Source organism: Coturnix japonica, chromosome 12, assembly GCF_054131305.1.
Source record: "Coturnix japonica strain WE chromosome 12, WE-NBRP24, whole genome shotgun sequence".
NCBI classification, from domain to species: domain Eukaryota; kingdom Metazoa; phylum Chordata; class Aves; order Galliformes; family Phasianidae; genus Coturnix; species Coturnix japonica.
In genome coordinates this window covers 5,609,189-5,624,397 of record NC_140674.1, presented here as the reverse complement: position 1 = coordinate 5,624,397, position 15,209 = coordinate 5,609,189, and the positions used below count along the sequence as shown (strand labels likewise).

Genomic DNA, 15,209 nt, shown 5'->3' with positions numbered 1-15,209 from the left:
GACTCTGTACTTCCTAGAATGAGGGGTCAACACCTGGGCAGGAAATCTGGTGAGGATGATGCAGTACAGCTCATGGTGCTGCTCTCCATGGGTGGCAGCTACAGGAGTGCACAGTGCTGGGTAGAGCAAGCAAACTGCCATGTGCTGGATCCCACGTAACAAGGAACTGGTGCCTGGGGCTTCATCTGCCTTGCTCTGACATTTCACCTGTGTTAGAGCGTTTGACCACAACTTCTTACTCAGGAAAGCAGCAAGTTTCCCATCAGGTCTCCTGTGCAAAAGTCTGGCCGCAATACATTTTCCAGATGCTAGTGATACGAGTGGTGAGACTGAAGATTAACATCTTCTCATGACCTCAATGCCATTCAGTGCTTGTCGGAGGCAGGGCTTTACTTGGTGCAAGTAAAGTGAATGCTAAACCTGACTGAGCTTTGCTTCTGTAATAGTCACAACAGCTTCTTATTTGGGCTTCTGACCCTTTACCTCTTCTCGCTGTCTATTGTTTAGAATAGCCTTTCATTGCAGCACGTGTGATTTGGGGACAGGGAAACTCTTGTAGGCAGCTGTGATGCCTATATAGAAAACTCTTGTGATGCTTGTATAAAGTGCAGCCTGGCTAACACACTGATAAGAGGAGCTGCAAAGGTCTGCTTTCCCCAGCAGAAACCACCTCCACCCTCTCCAGGTGCCCTATTTCCTTTGACATTACCAAAATTCACATACCCACACCAAGTGCAGGCTGCACCCCAGACCCCTTGCACTGATACAAATCCCCAGTGGTACTTTCACTGCTGGGCAGTTTTCTTCTCATAAAGAAATGGTTGGTGCCAGTAAATCTGACCCAAGAAACCACACTGTGTGCTTAAGGCAGGGAAGCAATCAGCTCTGCTTGGTTACATGCTTAATTCAATGGGTTGTGGTTCCTCCTTTCCCTTCCACTCAATTATGTTTCATCACAAACCTTTTCTCACAGGAAACCCCTCACCTTGCTCTCCTGATTCCCAGTCACTGAATTGCTTTTCCTCTAAACCACTACTCGTCTTCATCTTGCTTTCAGTCTGTTTAGGAGTAGTTAATTACTGTTTTTCTAATCATTCTGTTGGACACTGGAACAACTGGCTGTGCTCAGTGGAAAATAGCAGCTGTTAGCAGACCTGCAGCCTCTCTGGGACTTGGACAGCCTTGCAGTGTGTGGGCAGCAATGTTTCCCATGACATTTGGATGCTTGCTGCTCTCTGGCCTCAATCCCCTGCTTAGAGCAATACCACATCCTTCAGTGCAAGGAATTGGCCATACTGCTGCAGGAAGGTTGCAAGCCACATCAGGGGATGTTGTTATGCCTTGCAGGTATAAAGCAATCCTGCCCGGACATCACTAGGAGAGCCAGGGGCAGCTGGTGCCAGCTCAGTGTGGGTGCCTGGTTGGTGGCTTGGAGGGCAAAGAAGTGAGCAAGTGATCTGGTAACCTAACAGATGGGAGCAGCCTGGTGGAGGCTCTGCAGTGAGTGTCCTTTCCCTGTTCTGAAGTCCTTTCTGTAAAGGTCTGCGGCCCCCTGAGTGCATGGGGCACTTTGGCTTTTAGCACACTTAGAGAAGCCATTAAGGTTTTGAAAGAGAGAAGAAAGAATCCATTAACATTTTCCTTTGTTTTCACAGCCTATTATCTACCCTCTCTGATGATCTTTGCTGTGACCTGTCATAGGGCAACTAATGCAAAGGTTAATGGCAGGAAAATGTTTACTAAGTGAAGCCCTTGGACTTGGAAGGAGAGAATAGAGTGGGATCTCTCCTTGGAGACCCCAGAATTTTTTAAAGCATCTTGACCCGTCTGCTACTCAAATATATGTGTGTGTGTTGAGCAGCTCAGCAGAGAAGGGCCTGGGGGTCCTGATGGATGAGAAACTTAACATGAGCCAGCAGTGTGCTCTTGCAGCTCAGAAAGCAAATTGTATCTTGGGCTCCATCAGGAGAGAGGTTGGCCATCAGGGATAGGGAGGTGATTATCCCTCTCTACTCTGCTCTTGTGAGGCCCCATCTGGAGTACTGTGTCCAGGTATGGAGCCCTCAGTACCAGAAAGACAAAGAGCTGTTGGAGACGGTCCAGTGGAGGGCCACAAAGATGATCAGGGTACTGGAGCACCTCCCCTATGAGGACAGGCTGAGGGAGCTGGGCCCACCCTGTCTGCTGCTTGCTGAGGCCCCTCTGTGTATTCCTTTGCTTCTGGAATACCCAAAGAGCCAACCCAGCTCTTCCACAGTCACTGCCTTTCTACATTAGCTCCATACACACCTGAGAATAGGTTTATTCCATTGGAGTCAGACTAGGAAATGTTTTCTTTGAGACAGATAACCCAAATTTATGGTAAGCCCAAGCAGCATTTTGCTTTTACATAATTTCCTGCTCCTTCCCCTGCAGTGTTTAATCCTCAGTGATTAATTACACTGAGATTTACTGAGGACAGAATAGATGGGGCAAGGGAGAGCCGTGTACAAAATAATAATCCCTATTCACTCTGTTTCATGTAAGTGGTTATTCTTCTAATACAATCAGTGGGAGTTATTTTCATTGGCTGTAATTAGCCCAGTAGGAGGATTATTACCTGTCTTATTATGGATAAGAAAGAAAAAGTAATTTGCACAGTGCTGCTGCCTTCATTCATCCAAGGGCTGTCGCTGCAGTTGGAGGCTGCTGGGAATTACTGGGGTGACCAGGCTCTCTCCTGCCCCTCTGGCCAAAGCCAGACGTGGTGGTTGTGACATCAACCTGCCACCCATGCGTTGGTTTTGAAAACAAAAATCAATAAATCAAAGAGAAAATCAGCACCAATGTGTTTATTTGGAAATCAACCCTATTCTTCCAGCACAAGAGTAGCATCTGTGAGCCCCACACAAAGTAAGGTCCAGGTGTTCCTTCAGCTGTGTCATTGGAAAGACTCGAGCCATCCCAGGCGTTGTCTGTCTGGGCTTTATTCTGGAGGCAGCAGTGGCTCAGCCTGAATTCTGGCTCTGTTCAGAAGCCGCTTGTCCTGCGATGTCGCTCAGATCTCCCCGGGAAGGGCCGTGTGCCACCTTGTGGCTAAAATATAGATCAACTCAACCAAATAAGGGGAGTGGAGAGAAGGAAAATGAAGACAAAGTCAGTTCCCTAAGCAGGTGCCATAGCCATCACTTTCTTTCAAAGTCTTCAGCAAAGCCTTAGTCTTGCCCTCAAAACTCAGCTCTTCCAAGGAACCCCGGCTGTTTTCAGCTGCAAAGGGTTCAGAACAGGGGTGTGCCTGCTCTTCGTGCAGCGGAGCTACTTTTCAGTCCTTTTATTAAATGGATGCAGCAGCTTTTGAAGCACCAGCCCTCCTTCCTGCACATCACAAATGCTCACAACAGTGTTTATCTCTTGTGGTCTCATTTCTCAGGTGACAAGTGATAGGGTACAAGGAAACAGGCCCTGGGCTGCCCAGGAGGTGGTGGAGGTCCCATCCCTGAGGGTATTTAAGAGTCATGTGGATATGGTACACTGGGACATGGGTTGGTTGCAGTCTTGGCTGTGCCAGGCAATGGTTAAACCTGACGATAGATCTTTCCCAATCCTGTGAGCTTCTAAAACCCTCCTGTAGTATTTCTCCCTGTGCATAAGGTGTTCCATTACCCATAAGAATCACACTTAGTCCCAGACAGGAAACCAAGTGCCAAGAATTCTGTGGTCATGGAAGAAATGTGCAGCTGCTCTTGCTGGAGCCTCCACAGCCCCCTGCCCGCAGGTGTACTCGCTTCCTTCCAGAAAGGTTTCCCAATCAGGAGAATAATTGGGATTTTTGTTCCTCAAATTAATCCCAACTATTTTAAAACCAGTTTCCATCTCTGATCCCTGCTGCTAACTCAGCTCTGCCTGCCTGAAGCATCAGCTAGAAAGCACTGAGCTGCAGTGACCAGGGCCTGGGGAGCTGCCGGGCCCTGCAGAAAGTGCTGGTGCCAAGCTGTGATCTTAGTGGTCATTTCCAACCATAGTTATTCTATGTTTCTATGATTTATAAAACTCAGAGGGGCTCAGCAACTGCCCTCCTACATGTAGAAAAAACTCAGACCCCAGCAGCCATAGCATCAGTAACTTGGCTACCTGGCTGATCCCTGCAATGCATTTAGTTCCTCTTGGCACACTGCAGGGGCTGAGAGGCAGAAGTTCCCCAGAGTCAGAGCAGCAGAGCTGTGGCTTTTTGCCTCATCACAGCCCTCCGAGGCTGACCTGTAACACCAGCAGTGCTCACCTTGGTCTGAAGAACTTTCCTTACCTCTGGTTTTGGACACCAACCAGCAATCATAGAAACATAGAATCAATCACTGCAGCTGTTGTTGAGAACACATTGTGTGTATTTTCACAGCCATGTGATGACTCTGTTGTTTCTGCACAGTATGTAGTAACAATATCAATCAGGAATTTACTATGTCCACAGTGACCTCTATTTAAACCCTGTTCTTACTGCTGCCCAGCAGGTCTCAGGTTTCCTTTGCTGACCATAGGAGTCGCGTATCTGAAAGCAGAAATGCTTCAGGGGGAACTGCAGAAGTGTGAGGACAGCAGAACCTTCTGGCCTTGCAGGATGAAAGTAATCCTTTCTGACTGCTGGCAAGGAAACCCAAACCTGCCTTGCTTACCTGCAAAGCCATTCCCTGACAGTATCAGATTGAAAACTGCAAGGTATTTTTTAGGAAGGGAGAAAATCCTTAAGAAGTAAAAAGGGAGTATAGCACGGTATGGGTTTGTCTGCCTTTCTGACCTTACCTGAAGCAGGGGCAAAAGGTCCTAAGGGTTTCCTTTCCTAAAACAACCGAATGAATTCAATACAGCACCTCTTCCCCAAAACCCTGAGGTCAAGTATATGCAAACACCTCTTCTTCCCTTGGAGCATCCCCACCCACATGTCACAACCCAGCTGCTCCATCACACAGCCTGAGTGAAGCCTCACACCACCTGGTGGCTAAACAGAATTAAAAGCAAATAAAGGACAGTGTAAACTTCTAGTTTTAAGTCTGGCAGCAAGATTAAACCTCTGCTTACTGGCTTCTTCTGGATTTGTGGCCACAGCCTTCACCCTGCAAAGACAGCCCTGCATCACTTCCAACACGTGAGACACCAGCTAAATCAATGGAGGCAGCTCAGAAATCACAGTCCGTTGCTAATGCATTGATAGATTTGAAGGATCACTGCATGAAACAGCACAAACCCCGTGAAGCAGTTCCCATCTCCACAGCTGCTTGTTTTATTCATCTTTCCCTCCAAAGCAAGGGCTACATGAAGGTTAAAGAGATAAGGAGACACTCCTAGTCCATAACTGCAGAGAGAGAGCTAATAAGAGCTTTACCTGTGTTCTCCTTTAGCAGGAGGGGTTAGAAAGGCAGCCCCAAATCCCATGCAACCACTGCTTCGGGGAGAGAACACCTGAGGAGCACACAAGCACAGGAGGGAATGGGGCAGGGGGGCAGCCAGCAACACCCCTGTAGGAGCACACAGCAAATCAATTAGCAAGAACCCAACCTGGATGGTCACCACCTTTAGCTGTGCATTTTCACCAGCATGGGAGATTCAGTGGCACAGCTTTGCTTCAGACACCATTCTGTCAGACTGCCTCCTTGCTGCCACCTGTCACACAGCAGCAAAATGTAATGGGATGGTGGTGGGAAGGCTGGATCTCTACTGCCATCCCACCAGCATCACCTTCAACGCCCATCTGAGTGCTTTGGGGCTGGACCCCACACATCTGAGCCAAAGCACATCATGATGGCTGTGCTGGCCGGTGTCCCTGGTTGAGGCCCCACTGGGCCTTTATAGAGCAAGCTGCTCTATAAATAGCCCATGAGAAACATCTCACGGGTTCAAAATTAGTAAGAAAAACACTGAGGGCTCAAATATCTCAGCAGAAGGTTTCACAATCTTTTTCCATGCTCTGACATGGCCCTGTCCACGAGCTGAGGGCAGTGCCACAGGCAGAGCCACACATGGGGGCCCAGCTCAGGGACACGCAGCATGTCAGGGTCCCAACCATCCCTTGTGCACCTTACAGGGAGCAATGGTAAATATCTGGACTTCCCCTGTTGCAGGAGGGTATTGTGACTTGCTCTATAAGCCCATGTTTGTTGATGAGTTGGTAAAACCATCCCCAGTGCCATCACACTCCTCTAGGCTGTGCCCAAGTGCTTCAGGGGGCACTGAGCTGCAGTGCATTACAGTTCCAGCTGCTGGGAGCTCTCACAGCAGGGCTTCAGACCCACAAAAACCCATCACAGGCTCAAAGGCAGGAAGGAAAGAAAGTCTTGTTTCTCCTCGTATCATTGCTGAGAACAGAGCCTCTGCCATTCGCAAGAACAAAACGAAACAAAGCATCCACAAGTGGAACTGCAGTGGTTAAGCATTTATGAGCCAATTCCATTCTACTCACCAGAATCCACCGTGGCGTACTGAGATAAAACCCATTTGCTGGGCCCGTTTAATCCAGATACGGACACACACTCAGCTTTAAAATAAAATAAACCCATAAGGTTTTATACTGCATTACACTGCAAATGTAGCTTCCCTTGACTGATGCTTCCTGAAGCAGAAAATAGGATTTATTGTTTCTTTTAGAGCTTACTGTTGGCCTGAGGCTTGGAACGTGAAAGAACGCCTGTAGAGATGGCCCTATACCTGCCCATCATGCAGAGACCCCGCTCATTCTGAGCTGAACCCATTCCCCACCACATTCTCCACCTACCTGACTTTCCATTTTCCAACTAGGGGAGAGGTGCAGCCCCACGCAGCCTCAGAACGTTGCTCATTAACCTGGAAGGTCACAGACATGTCTGGCAAACAGACCTTGGTGTTTCCAAGAACGAGACTGGATGTTTGTTTTAGCTGTACTTCTCCAAATTCATTTCCAGATAAGGATGAAGCAATTAAGACATGAAGCACAAAAACCCAGCTGGGCCTGTGGGAACTTGTCTGCCAGCAACCAGGCAGTTGCTGGCAGTTATCTACCCTGATAACACTGATGGCGTGGATGGTTCAGACACCAGCAGGCCATCCCAAAACCTGCTTGAGGGAAGAGTCCCCCATTGGGACAGAGGAGCCCCCCATTGCCTCCCCAAGCTTCCAGCAATAAATATACACATCCAGCTGCTCTGTAAAGAAGACATAGCCCAGAGACACATCCCTTCTTCCCTTTGGCCTATTTTGCTTTGAGATCAGAGTGTTTCTCATTACTGCTCATCACAGCAAGGAGCAATGCTGGATAGATTTGTAATTGGAAAAGTGACTCATAGATGAAGAGAAGCATCGAGTCCTGAGAGAATAAACGCTAATAGCTCTGGCTTCCAGGGAGAAAGCATGCCAGAAAATTAGGATTAGGGGAAAAAAAGTGATGTGAACATGGCCCTCCCCTCCTGCAATGGCTGAGTATTAAAATGGCTGTACTTTCCCATGTGATGGCAGACAGACAGGGCCTGGGCTCCTGACCCCATATCCCAGCACATCTCCTGCACACCTCTGGTGAGGAAGAGGGCAGCCATCTTCTTGTCTCTTCCCCTCGTACAGGTGTATGTACACCTCATGTGGCAGCAAAGGCCAGCAGAGGCTCATCAGAGCAGGAGCAGACTCCTTAAGTGACACCAAACACTGTAAACCAGGTTACATGAAGAGCACGGTGGCACATCAGCACGGAGCATCTCGCTCAGGTTAACACAGCAGGCACAGAGCTCCTCAGGTTTGTGAATGGAAACCAGTTCTGAAGCACTGCAGGATTTCTGCTGTGTATTCAGTTCAGTAGAACGGCTTTTCCATACTAACCCTGCAGCAAAACTGCACTGACTTTGGACACCAATGGCTGCCTGCCAGGACCCGGAGTGGCACTGGTTAAATATCATTTCCTGAAACCCAGCTCACAGCACTCCCCTTCTCACAGAAGATGCAATTTCCTGCTGACTTCTACCATATATTTGTCAAGGTTTTTCATTTTTAGTGCTTGGCAAGTGAAAACCATGCTGTCAGAGCAAGCACCTTCCCCCATCCTGGGATGAGCTGCAGCAAGGGCTGTCCAGCTGCGTCCTGGGGACCCTGTCCCAGCTTCAGCCCACCCAGGGCCCTTGTACTTCAAGCATGAGGTACATCAGCAGATAAATAAAGAGCAAAGTTTTAACCTGCAGTTAAGCAAGAGGTGGCATGGGAGTCTCCAGCCCGTGCTTTGAGCAAGCAGTGACTCCTGAGAGGTGCCTTAGGTGCAAGGTCACAGCGATGTCACCAACTCAGCACTCACAGCAGCACTGCAACACGCAGCCTTGCAGCAAAGGCCCTGCAGCCTCAGCTCTGATCTCTGAAACATGACCTCATCACAATCAAAACCTTTAAGCCAGGAGATAGTCAGGCATTGCCAACTGCTCCGGGATTTAGTGTCGAGAACCACTGCTGTCTCTCCCAGACAGAACATGGAATGAGACAGAGTAGGGTGGGATGCCTAACCTGGCTGCTCATCATACCCATCTATCAAATACGTTTGAGCTCAATGCTGTTTGCATTGACTAATAGGAGCACGGGTGCTGCTGTGACATTTGCCAAAATGAAAATCAAATCCTGAGCAGCACACACTTACGTCGGTGTCTTATTTGCAGCGTACAAGTAGGACATGGCCCATCTCCAGAGATCTCCTACTGACCTGTTCCAGCAGGGTCCCAGCATGGCGTGCGTTCACTGTTAACTTTAGAAACCGGATGAAAGGCACGTATTTTGATAGGCTCGGATTCCTCAAGGTAAAAGAATAAAGCAGAGCAAAAGAATAAAGGACAAAACCATCTCAACTTTCAGTCTCAAAAGGCTCCTTTGTTCTTAACACAGTTCCAAACTGCTACAAACTGTCAGGGCTTCAAGGCAGTCAGCTGGAAAAAAAATAACACAGCAAAACCTTTGCATTTCTGTATTATTTCTTCTGCTAACCACACAGAAGGACTGTCTGCATCCAGAGTGCCAAGGGCCTTTGCTCCACAGCCTGCAATGCTGATCAGCTCTGGGCTCCTGAAAACAAACCTCAGTCCTATAAAAAGATTAGACCTAATAACAGCCCAACATTAGAGCAGTTCAGTGTCAGTATATAAGATGCTGTTTTCTACCAGTTATGGCTCACGTTGTCTTTATCTCTTTCTCCCAGGATGCCCTCTTCTAACTGAGTCAGGTGAGTGATTCCACTTGGACTGGATGACCTTGAGGTCTTTTCCAACCTTGGTGATTCTATGATTCCTCTCAACCTCCCAGATCCTATAGGCTGAGCTTCAGGTCTGAATCTGGAACCCTCCAAGCCCCAGGAAGCCCTGCAAGCTGTCACAGTGATGTGATGGCCCGCTGTTGGACAGCACATGCTTGGGTTAAAATATAGCAGCTCGGTCAAAGAACCAATAAACTGAATTTAAAGCCATTTCCTGTATTGTCCCTTTTATGGCAAACAGTGCTGAAAATAGCCTTGACAAACCACTTCCTCCTTCACACATACCACCAAAGCTACGCATTTGCTATTTTTCCCTGCTGCAGTAGGTGTTCAATTTCTACCATAGATGATGCTGCTTTATTGTACAAAAAGGGGCACAAATAAAGAGGAACGTCCCCATCAAACACCCCCTGCTGCAGGCTCCCTTTACCCCATTGCTACGGCCCAGGCACAGCCACCAGCAGGGCCAGCAAGTCACCCATCTCACCACACAAAGAAGAAGGGTCCTGTATTCTTTCATGAGCAGGTACCCACGACTCCACTAACCCTATCATAAAACCACAGAATAACATAGGCCATCCAGTTCCAGCTCCTCCTGCCACCCATCAGATGAGGTGCCCAGCACTTAACCCAACCCAGCCTTGAAGGCTCCCCCACTCGGTCAGTGCAAGCTGCTTTCCACTCCAGGGTCTTCACCAACCCACGAGATGTCAGTATTCTTTGGAAGTGCAAATTACAAATGCCAGGGCTAAAAATTTTTCTAACATGAAAGACATCCATCAGCATCTACTGAAAAGCTTCTTTTTAAAGAGAGTTTATAATCGTGTGGGCTCCTGGAAGTGCTGTGCTATTGTTTTTGTAATGGACTCCCAGGGCCAGGCAGAAAAAGCACTGCAAGATTTCAGCATGAATGGAAATAAAGGCACTTCAGGTTGGGTTTGTTCCCAGAAAGGCTACTTTCAAAGCACACTGGCCATCAAAACAGGCTGCACGCTCAGCACTGGCACACAGACAGCAAAACAAGTTCACTGCACTTTGGAAAGTATCTGTTTCTGTTTAAAGAGATTTCGTTCCTGCCAGAAGTTACATGCAGGAAACTACAGGGCTTTCACTCAACTCCCTCCGCTCCTCCCGTTCCCTCTCCCCATCCAATTCTGTATCACGTTGAAAATCATATTCAGCATTAACACTGACAGCATGGCAGGGTCTCCTTTCTGCTGCTGGGCTTCTGAATTTAAGAGCAGCTGCAGCAGGAAGGTACTCATCCACGTGCATCCCCTTATGCTAACTGACATACTCAGCTTTGTGAAGAAAATAAGTCAGGAGGTAAATTCAGCATTATGCACTTACAGGCTGCATCTCCTCTTGCTGTCAGAGTAAGAAACTGCATCGAAATAGGTTTTGTGAACCCCAAAGTCAGCTTTTCTCTGTTCATGTCCGACCTCAGCCCAAACCAGTTCTGCTCACCACACACTGAATGAAGTTAGCAGTAAAGCGCTACATGCAGGAGAAGCTCCAAGATATTGCCCAACCAGCTCAGTGTGAGGGAACAAACCAAATGCTTAATGAGGCAGAAGGGTCAGAATTTAAAATTAAACAAAAAAAAACCCAGCATGTCCATATCAGCAACCTACATCAGTGACAGACCCAACAAAGAACACTCACCGAGGGGCAGACAGGGGCCACGTGCCCACTGAAAGGAGCACGTTGCAGTTCCCAGCTGCTCTGGTGCAAGGCCCTATGTCCCAGGAACAATATTCATACACTGGTTTCACCGAGGTAAGAATGGGCCAATGACTTCACAGGATTTATTCAAAACAAGAGAAGAAAAGGTTTTCTTTACAGGTAACCACGGAATACAGCAGTATGGAAAAGGACTCAGAAGGTGTTGTCATTGATGCGCAGAGATTGCAGAGCTGCTGCTTCCACCATGAGGCTACATGAGAGGGAAAAGGTGCCCTGCTCCCATCTGCCTGAGTTCCAGCACAGGGAGCAGAGCACATCTCCTTCCTCAGTGCTGATGAAGGATGGAGGCAACGCATCTGTTGGCCACGCGTTCAGAAAGCACAAAGCAGCAACAGGATGGCCCTGCTAAGCTTATAGAGAGCTGCATCTCATCCATCCAGCTGCTACGTGGCTTTTTTTGTGACTGGAGACAAGACAGAAAACAATTTGCCAACAATTACAGAGGTAGATTAGCAGAGAGTTGGAAAGAAGTACCAGCTTCCAGTGAGTTTTCCCACCTGCACCTTTCAACACCACCACCAAAACACTTCTGTACCAAACACGACACTGTACTGGAGAAGTAAATGGTCAATAAAACTTGCTTAAAAATATTAAAAACAAAAAAAAAAAACCACTCCACTAAAACGTCTAAAAATATTTTGCAGAAGTTTCTGATTTGTGAATTGCCTCCCTTCTCATATGTCAAAAACGCCACCCGGATGATTTAAAAGCCTTCTATTTTGATAGGAAGTTGCCTTGCTTATTTTAATGGTAAAATCAAATACTTTGGACTAGGAGCTGAGCTTATCGGTACCCAGCTCTAACAGCGACTCCTTAAATCACTGCTCCAAAGAACTCCACGGTGATAGGAACAAACATTAAAGAATGTTTCTTCTTTCTCAGTAGATCAGGCTTTCAGCTGTCAGAACCTCTTTGAAGCAAGCTGAACTTTATCAGCACGTGATTCGGACTCGTGCAGTCTCTGCTTAGAAAGCATCTCCCGTGATTCCAATATAGCATCATCAGTTGAGCTGAAGACAGATATCCACCAGCTGCATGAGCCCAGCCCCATGAGGAGGGCATTTATTGCAGAGGCTCACGCAGACACTGCGTGGATGTACCACAACGTATTGCACTGCCTTCCAGTTTGGAGAAGCCATGCCAAAGAGCCCTAAAGTGTTGCGATGTGGAAGAGCTGTCAAAACACACCAGTGCTTAGACATCACAAATACGACAACCCTGATTTTCAAAGTGCTTCGACAGTCAAGGCAAGAGTCTAAATACAAGGAAAACTGATTTGTTAGCAGTGTATGTTTCGGAAGCCGGGCAAAGTAACCTTCCCATGAGTATAGATGTCCTCATCGGTGCCTTGATTTAAATGCTTCACCAAGTTTTTCTCAAACAAGAGGGGGTGGTAAGCTCCCATGGTGCAGGCACGGTCGTGAAACTTCTGGTAGTAGTGGCAAATGTCCGTCAGCCGCTTAGAAGGGAGGAATTCATACACATCCACCTCATTGCAGAGCGTCATCATGATCACAATGCCTGCACAGGGAAAGAGACAAACATCATTGCAGCCCATAGAGCACATAAACCACTGCAGTGAGGTGAGCGGCCAGGCAAGAAGCACCCCACTCCAAGGGGAAGGGCTTCCTCCTTCCAAAGTTCAGTTCACAGGGCCGGATGGGGCTGCTTGGTGCAGCTGCAACACAGCTGATGGACTCGACCAGAGCGAGCTGTTTACAGTGACAGCCATGCTGGAATAACATGACTGTATTCTTATGCAATTGTCTTGCTCATGTGATGATGGAATTGGTACAGGCAAGAGCAAGGCTGGCAAAGAACATGAGGTATTTAACTGGCAGAAATCACAGAACAGCTTAGGCTGAAAGGTCCCTTAAAGTCCATCAAGTTCTGCCTTCCGCTGGCTGCTCCCCACCAGCTCTGGCTGCCCAGGACCCCAGCCCAGCCCTGAGCACCATATGGGATGGGCACACTCCTCTGGGCAGCAGTGCCAGGGCCTCACCACCCTCTGAGTAAAGAATTTCTCCCTAATATCAAATCTAAATGTCCCATGTTTTAGTTTAAAGCCCTTGTCCTGTCACTGTCAGACCATGCACAAAGTCAGTCTCTCAGCTGCTTATCCACTCCCAGTAACTACATGGCTGTCTTGGAAAATGACATTGTGAAGAACTCTTGTAAGCTGAATGTGAAGTTTAGAGGGCCATTATCTCACCCAGCATTCCTGAAGATGGTGGGTTGGGCTGAATATGCTCCAGGGAATTCTCCTGCAGAATATCCCAGAGTTGCCACTGCATCTTTGGATTCAGGATATAAAAGGGCTGCTCCGGATGTCTGACACGATATAACTTGTAGGCTTCAAAAAACTTGTAGTCTGGTTTTCGGTACCACTGGAAAACAGAAACAAGAAGGCAGATGGTTTTATTTGCAGCATGCTCTATCCTACAACCAACGGCAAACAGGAAGGCTATCAGTGGGTTAACCTGCTGCTGCCAAGGGGAAAAGCTCCTGCTGGATCTCTACATGCTGTTTGCTGCCCAACATCACCAAACCTGCCCTTCAAGTCTTTGAGGGGACTTGCCTTAATGAACAGAAGGGGAAAACCTGTATCTCTTCCCTCTGGCAAAGAAGGACTATTATATAAGATCAGCTCTCTCATATCATTTCACTCTGCAACCCCAACAGCCAGTGATGTTGAGAAGTCTCAGTGCTGCAGACCCCTGTGCCTCTCCACACTGAGCACAAAGCATCCCATGCTGCAGAGTGCCCCCAGAACCACCACCACCTCCTCAAGCAGGCTGAGCTCATTAACATCACAACATTCTACTTTCAACAAAAACACTGAAAGCCATTTTGGTACCTTTTTCTATGCCAAAAATACCCCATCCTGGTTTCAGTGAGTTTACATGGGCTGTGCATATACCCTGACACCACTTGGAGATGTAGGACTGGGCAAAACATTTCTACTTCCATAATGCCAGAGGGACTGCAATGCCCACAAGGGAAAATCTGACACAGAGAGGTGACATTAACTTACATCTTTAGAGTTACCCAACCCCACCGTAATGCACGAGGAAGAAGTAAACAAGAACAGCCTCAAAATGAGTGAGTGTCCATATTAGGATGGAAGCTAACAGCTGCACTTCAAAGCATGCACCTGATCTTATTTACTTATTTATTGCCTCAGCCTCACCTCATGTATTTCTGCGTGATACGGTGCTGGATCCCAGACAATCAAGATTCCAGTGTTATACAGTGCATCCTTCAGGAAGTGCTGCACCTCGACAGTGACCAGCTGGAATGACACAACAAACACAACACATTGATACACACAGTCAGCAGCAGCGGAGCAGCAAAGCCCACTGAGCACAGCTATCGCCACCCCTGTGCTGCTCCCAAAGCACACAGGTAAGGACATGACTCCTGCAGCCACCCATACACTGCTGGCACAGCCTCCAACAACCTGCACTAACAAGGGTTTGCATTGAAAAGCAAGCACAGGCCACTGAGACAGGCACTGGTCTTTTGCCCTCCCTGCCCTCGGGCTTAACTCACATCAGCAGCTCTTTACTAGCTGTGCCTAAGAGAAGCACTGTCATAAAAATCAGCTCCCATCTTCCTCATGCTCTCCAAAGGCCTAATTAAGAGCTACTCCATTTACCCTGAAGTATCTAGGCCACCTCCAGCAGCAAACTGATCGTCCCTGCTAACCAGTGCACAGGGACATTGTGGCTGGCCCAGATGTCTATTACTCGAAAAGCAAAATGGGTTTCCTCGCATCTGTTTCCAGCTCCAGAGGATTAGGCTTTCCCTTCCCCATGAGCACGGCGTGGCCTCATTTCCTCGCAGCAGTGACAGTATCTGGGTCACCTGCTGACAGCGTGCCCCAAAGCTGGAGCACAGTGCAGCTCCTATAGATGCAGGCAGCTGGTATGGGCTGCCCCTCAGCCAGGTAAGGCTGGGATGCCATGGGGCAGAAATGGTGAGGAACGCTGGAGTTTCATTTTCATTTTGCTTTTTCCATTGAAAGGCTGGAAATCTTCCAGGACTTTTTTTTTTTTCCAGGGAAGAAATAAAATAAAAGCTGATGTGAAACATGTGGAAGGACGATTCAAGAGAAGCTGAGGAAGCAAAGGTGGGCCAAGCACAGCCATGTGAGCCAGCAGAGGCACGCCAGCCTCCAAAGGGCTGCCCAGAGACACAAAAGCCCAGCTGTAAGAGGCCAAGTGGGCCTCTGGCTCCCTGATACCTT

The 15,209-nt window shown here is 48.0% G+C and overlaps 1 protein-coding gene and 2 long non-coding RNA genes across 24 annotated transcripts in view; 1 reads left to right on the top strand and 2 right to left on the bottom strand.

Annotated features, from left to right (window-relative positions):
- Positions 1 to 9,424, top strand: part of LOC107317951 (uncharacterized) — a 34,625-nt gene extending 25,201 nt beyond the window's left edge. Inside the window, exon 3 of one of the 2 annotated variants that reach the window (XR_001557088.3) lies at positions 9,161 to 9,424. This is a non-coding gene — a long non-coding RNA (uncharacterized LOC107317951). The remainder of the gene's footprint in view (positions 1 to 9,160) is intronic. The other variant, XR_001557086.3, reaches the window with a different exon arrangement.
- Positions 2,817 to 6,562, bottom strand: LOC146758838 (uncharacterized). The gene is made up of 3 exons (XR_014933179.1): positions 6,428 to 6,562; positions 5,354 to 5,486; positions 2,817 to 3,075 (listed from the first exon to the last, which is right to left on the bottom strand). It is a non-coding gene; the product is annotated as an uncharacterized LOC146758838 (long non-coding RNA).
- A 1,570-nt stretch (positions 9,425 to 10,994) lies between the features above and the next one.
- The window catches only part of ST6GAL1 (ST6 beta-galactoside alpha-2,6-sialyltransferase 1), a 30,170-nt gene continuing 25,955 nt past the window's right edge, over positions 10,995 to 15,209 (bottom strand). For all 21 annotated transcript variants that reach the window (XM_085512793.1, XM_085512803.1, XM_085512799.1 and 18 more), the window contains 3 exons: positions 14,151 to 14,252; positions 13,173 to 13,347; positions 10,995 to 12,481 (listed from right to left, as the gene is read on the bottom strand). In XM_085512793.1, coding sequence (XP_085368919.1) covers positions 12,240 to 12,481; positions 13,173 to 13,347; positions 14,151 to 14,252 — 519 coding nt within the window. In that variant the 3' untranslated portion in view covers positions 10,995 to 12,239. The remainder of the gene's footprint in view (positions 12,482 to 13,172; positions 13,348 to 14,150; positions 14,253 to 15,209) is intronic.